This window comes from Monopterus albus, unplaced genomic scaffold (genome assembly GCF_001952655.1).
Source record: "Monopterus albus unplaced genomic scaffold, M_albus_1.0 scaffold59.1, whole genome shotgun sequence".
Taxonomy (NCBI): Eukaryota; Metazoa; Chordata; class Actinopteri; order Synbranchiformes; family Synbranchidae; genus Monopterus; species Monopterus albus.
Window position 1 is genome coordinate 1157804 of NW_018127939.1, and position 5132 is coordinate 1162935.

Genomic DNA, 5132 nt, shown 5'->3' on the forward strand with positions numbered 1-5132 from the left:
AAACATTTTAGATCACTTCATGTTTCCTTCTGCTGACCAGCTTTTTGGAGATGCTGATTTCATTTTCCAGCAGAATTTGGTGACTGCCCACACTGCCAAAAACACCAAAAGTTGGTTAAATGGCCATGGTGTTGGTGTGCTTGACTGGCCGGCAAACTCACCAGACCTGAACACCATAGAGAATCTATGGGGTATTATCAAGAGGAAAATGAGAAATGAGAGACCAAAAAATGCAGATGAGCTGAAGGCCACTGTCAGAAACCTGGGCTTCCATACCACCTCAGCAGTGCCACAGACTGATCACCTCCATGCCACGCCGAATTGAGGCAGTAATTAAAGCAAAAGGAGCCCCTGCCAAGTATTGAGTATAACTGCATCATTTTATATTCTAATAAAGGTGCCTTTTCTTTAACCAAACACGCCTAGACCATTTTGTGCTAGCTGCTAAACCTTCTTGGTTGGGAACAAAGACAAGCAGTCTTTTAGCCAAGTGAATGCACTATATTGAATGGTGGCCACAAGCTGTTTCTTTATTTTCATTAGTGACAATTTCCTTTCCTAGGAGTGTCTGGTGTAGCCACATGTTTTAAATGTTGTTAGAAAACATCTTTAATCAGAGATTGTCACTGCTACTGAACAATGTTATTACAAATGGTAATTGTTTTTCCATTAACAGGAGTCAATGCATCAATCAATGCTCATGGAAAAAATAGTTTAGATGAATGGTTGCCGTGGTAATCACATGCTCTATTGGTATTGTCCTTCCCTTACTTTTTTGTCCTTTAGTTAACCTCTTTACATACTTTCCTATAATTAAATGTCTCCGTTTCTTGGTTTTAATTGTAAGTCTGTGAATATTCGTGGTATTCACAGTGTGCTGGGGTATTATGTAATACTGGGACTGTACAAAAGAGAGCTCATTACTGAGCTCTCCTTTTTTGTTTTGTTTTTTATGCTCATGTTGTATATTCTTAGAGACACCACACACTGAGTTATAATTACGGGCATTTGTCTCTGCTCTGTCTGCTGTGCTCCACAGGCATGAGTTTATGTCGATTTGTGTTAATACAGAGCTGTGTTTCTGGTGCCATGTCAAACAGGGAATCACCACAAGAGGGAGGGACTTGGGCAGCAGGACAATACTGGTGTTTGTGCAAAGGTCCCTGAGAGGTGGCTGGGACTCTCAGATTCCTCTCGCTTGAGAGAGCGATCCCCATGCATAGCTGTATGCATTGTTAAAATATATGGATAGTGGACGACTTAATCCTGTCTGTGGATGCACTGGCAAAGGTAAGACCCCCATTCCCCATTGCTATGTCTCTGTGATGGAAGAAAATGAAGATTTTTGAAAGCTGTCTTGTGGGGCTTGTGGTGTATGAACAGTGTGAGTAGGGTGTTCTAGTGCAGGTTTTGTGGAAGCAGAGGTCTGAGAGCCAGGGGCTGGCTCGGGGTAAGGCACCCTTGTCTGGGTTTTGGCATGGTTGTTACTTTGTGTGAATGGAGCCGAGTTGGAAGAAAGTGTCACAGAAAAAGGATCAGTAAAAATCATGTGTAGAATGTGCCCAGATTTTGCAATGGAAAAGACACTAGCATTTAGAAAGTGGCACAACTCAAAGAAATATTTAGAGATGGAAAAAGTTGCAGTGATGGGAAATGACATCAAAAGATACAGCCCAAGATGAAACAGTGTACAATGTAAAAACCAGTTATTTCCCCCAATTCTTTCTGAAAATAAAACGAGCAAGGTTTACAGTGGTAAAAATAGAGGCAAAATGGAGGTGGAGAGATTAGGAGAAAGATTGATTGGGGAGTTGAGGGAAGGGAGGAGTCAAGAAGGGAAAAGGGAGAAAAAGAATGGATGAAATTGGGAAAAGGAATGCAAGAGCTGCACACGTGATAAGGTTTCAACATCTTTAGTTTTATATGTAATCCACACTTCCTAGGCCAGACTACAAACTATTGCACTTCAGATCTCCTTTTCAGGCCTTTGTAAATGCTAGATTCCAAATGCAATAAAAAGAACAGTGGCCCACATCATCAGTTTTGCCCTCCTGATGCACATATCTTTTTCAGATGGCAAATTATATAGACTCAAGATGTCTCAGTGTGGTTGTCCTGGGATATGACTCTATTCACATTTATGAATGAGTAAGCCTAGATTTTATAGACCCTGATGTTCAGTGTGAGGTGTGTTAATACTCCTTCATAAGCATACCCTCCTTCCTTCTTATAAAACCACAACACTGACATTGTCTAATCAGTGGTGCTTTGAGAGGGTATTTCATCCATATTAACTGCATGTGTTTGTTGTTCCAGGCAGTGGGAGAGACTCTGGGTTTTGGCTTGAGGTACAACAAAGCAGAAAGGCTGGCCGGAAGACATAGATCCAACATTTGTGGTTTTGGCCGCAACAGTGAAAAGGACGTCCACCCCGCCATACTAGAAGGAGAAGGTGGGCCACTGCTGCCACACTTGCAGAAGCAGTAGGCTGCATTTTTGGTGTGGATGGGCAAGTGAGGGTTGAGCTGTGATTATAACTTTGGGCTGTGTGCCAAAGTTTAGAAGAGAAGAGGAAAGGGAAGAGGAGGAGGTTGAGAGGAAGAGTGAGCCTGGGCCTGGAGCCCAGACACAAGCAGTATGGCAGACAAGAAAGTTAGGTAAGTATCTTTAAATTTACCCTGGGTTTTTTTTAGCTTTATGGAGATGTATTCAAGTAGAAGCAGCAACTGTGTTACTGTTGGTCTTTGACATTGTCTTTGTGAGTGTTTGTGTTTGGTTGAAGGAATTCATCTTGCATCTTTGTAAATGAATGGATTTGTCATTTGCTAGTGTCAGTAACTGCAAATGGGTCTGTGCCTGCATGTGTCTGTGTGTGTTTGTGTCGATCCCCTCGCAGCCTCCCCGCTAAGCTGATTAATGGGGGCGTATTGCCAAGACCCGCCTACAGAACCAGCAGGGTGTCCAAGTCTACAAAGGAATGTGAGTGGGGCTGCAAAGGCCTGAGTTAACCCGCCACTGTCACCGATCTGCCACATACAAAGGCTATCACATAACTGCATTTTTTTAAATGACTAAACAATACTTTCAAAATACTTTAAAACTAATTCTGATTATTGCTGTTAATGAGCAAAAGGCTATAAAATAATCTTTATCTTTCTTTTTTCTTTTCCCCTGCATAAAAATATGTGAAGAAAAAAGTCAAAGTATCCTTCTGGTGATAAATGATTTTACATGTGCTCTCTGTTTAGCAGCACTCCAGTTTTGACTATATACAAGACAGTATTTTTTTAGATTACCACAACTCACATGCTTTTCCACTGAATCTCAGTGGGTGGAGGCAGCACAGCCAAAGACACTCTTCCCATATTTGGTCCAGTGTTTTGGTGAGACTGTACAAAACTCCCCCATCGGATCATATTTAAGGAATGGTTGTCTATGTACAGTGCGCGTTTGGATGTTTTGACTGGACTGGATATGGTAAATTTGAATCATGGAGTAGCTTTACTGATTTATTTTAACATTGGTTCAAATGAATTCATTAAGTTCAGTAAGATTAGTTTGTGCCAAAGTTTTAATCTGAAACAAAATCAAGAGATGCAGAGAAAAAGACATTCAGTGTCCTTAAAAGAACTATTCACCCTGACTATTTTAACTGTGCACATCTGGTTGGCATCAGTATTGTTACTGACTGGGTGTGGCCATCCTGTGTTCAGCAGACTGTTTTCCACTGTGAGTCACAGTGGGAAATAGCCTGAATAAAATATTCTCCTCAAGGCAACAAATAAGTCATATGAGGACTTTTTCTCTTTGAAAAGAAAAAAGAGAATTTCAATACAACATAGTTCTTTGACACCACCCATCTCTTCCCAGTTTGTTGCTGGGACAAGCTGGAGGATCATTGTGTCGGCCAGGCTGATGATGATGTAACCAATGAATGAAAGTATTACTAACCTAAACATATGACAGCAGACTTAATGGTGAAAGACTAAAGCACATTGTATTTTAGGAATCAGTCCCAAAAACAGACAAAAGGCCAAACGTTTTTTTCTTTTCTTTGCATTTAAAGGCTGGACTGTCTGGCAAAGACGATACGCTCAGAGGGCTACTTTGGATGCTACAGAGGTATTTTTTTGCATTTCTAATCCCTGTGACAAACAACGCTACAACTGTGCTTCATTATAAACTTAATCTGATCACACACACTGCTGTTTACCCTGTGATCCTTCAGTTTTTTTATCATAATAACCAGGGTCTACTGCCATTAGCCCACAGTGCTGAGCCATAGGCTGCTGTGTAAATTTAGTCTATTTAAGTATTTTAGTGGAGACTGTTTTGTGTCACCGTCAGCCTGTTGGTCTTTTCCAGGTGCTGCTGTTAACCTCACGCTTGTTACCCCAGAAAAAGCCATCAAGCTGGCTGCCAATGATGTCTTCAGACAGAAGCTTGCCAAGGATGGGTAACTTCATTTTGGACCTTCATTGATACATTAGATGATGAATCTCAAAATGCACAATATGTCTAGCACAAACACTGATTACCCTTAAATACAGTATATTATACTACAGTAGATACACCTAGGCTTATATGAAAAATAAATCAGTTATAGAGTATAAGTTATGTATCATAAAACTGGATTTGAAAAAGTCACCAAGGTTATTACAGTAAATTAAAGGTAGATTTAACTTAAGAATTTGTATTGTTTTGGAGACATTTGACTTTCTAAATGCCATCACTATGGGGTGGTGCTATTACAGTATGTATCAACTCCTGTTATAATACCTGGTAGAAAAAGTTTTTATATAGGATTCTTTTTCACTCTTTGGTACAAATACTTTTGTTGCATCTGGATTTGTTTGTGCAGCACACCACAAGCATGGCACTCCTTTATCCATCCATCCATCCATTTTCCTCCGCTTATCCGGGACCGGGTCACGGGGGCAGCAGTCTAAGCAAAGATGCCCAGACTTCCCTCTCTCCAGACACTTCCTCCAGCTCCTCCGGGTGAATGCTGAGGCATTGCCAGGCCAGCTGAGAGACAGTCTCTCCAGCGTGTCCTGGGTCTTCCCCGGGGCCTCCTCCCGGTGGGACATGCCTGGAACACCTCCCTAGGAAGGCACCCAGGAGGCATCCAA

General features: G+C 41.4%; 1 protein-coding gene across 1 annotated transcript in view; it reads left to right on the forward strand.

Annotated features, from left to right (window-relative positions):
* slc25a18 (solute carrier family 25 member 18) overlaps nt 1-5132 on the forward strand; it is a 22399-nt gene that overhangs the window by 9552 nt on the left and 7715 nt on the right. Inside the window, 7 exon segments of the mRNA XM_020602928.1 lie at nt 1101-1290; nt 2317-2452; nt 2563-2657; nt 2897-2925; nt 2928-2979; nt 4067-4122; nt 4366-4456. Of these exon segments, the coding sequence (XP_020458584.1) occupies nt 2638-2657; nt 2897-2925; nt 2928-2979; nt 4067-4122; nt 4366-4456 (248 nt within the window). The 5' untranslated portion in view covers nt 1101-1290; nt 2317-2452; nt 2563-2637.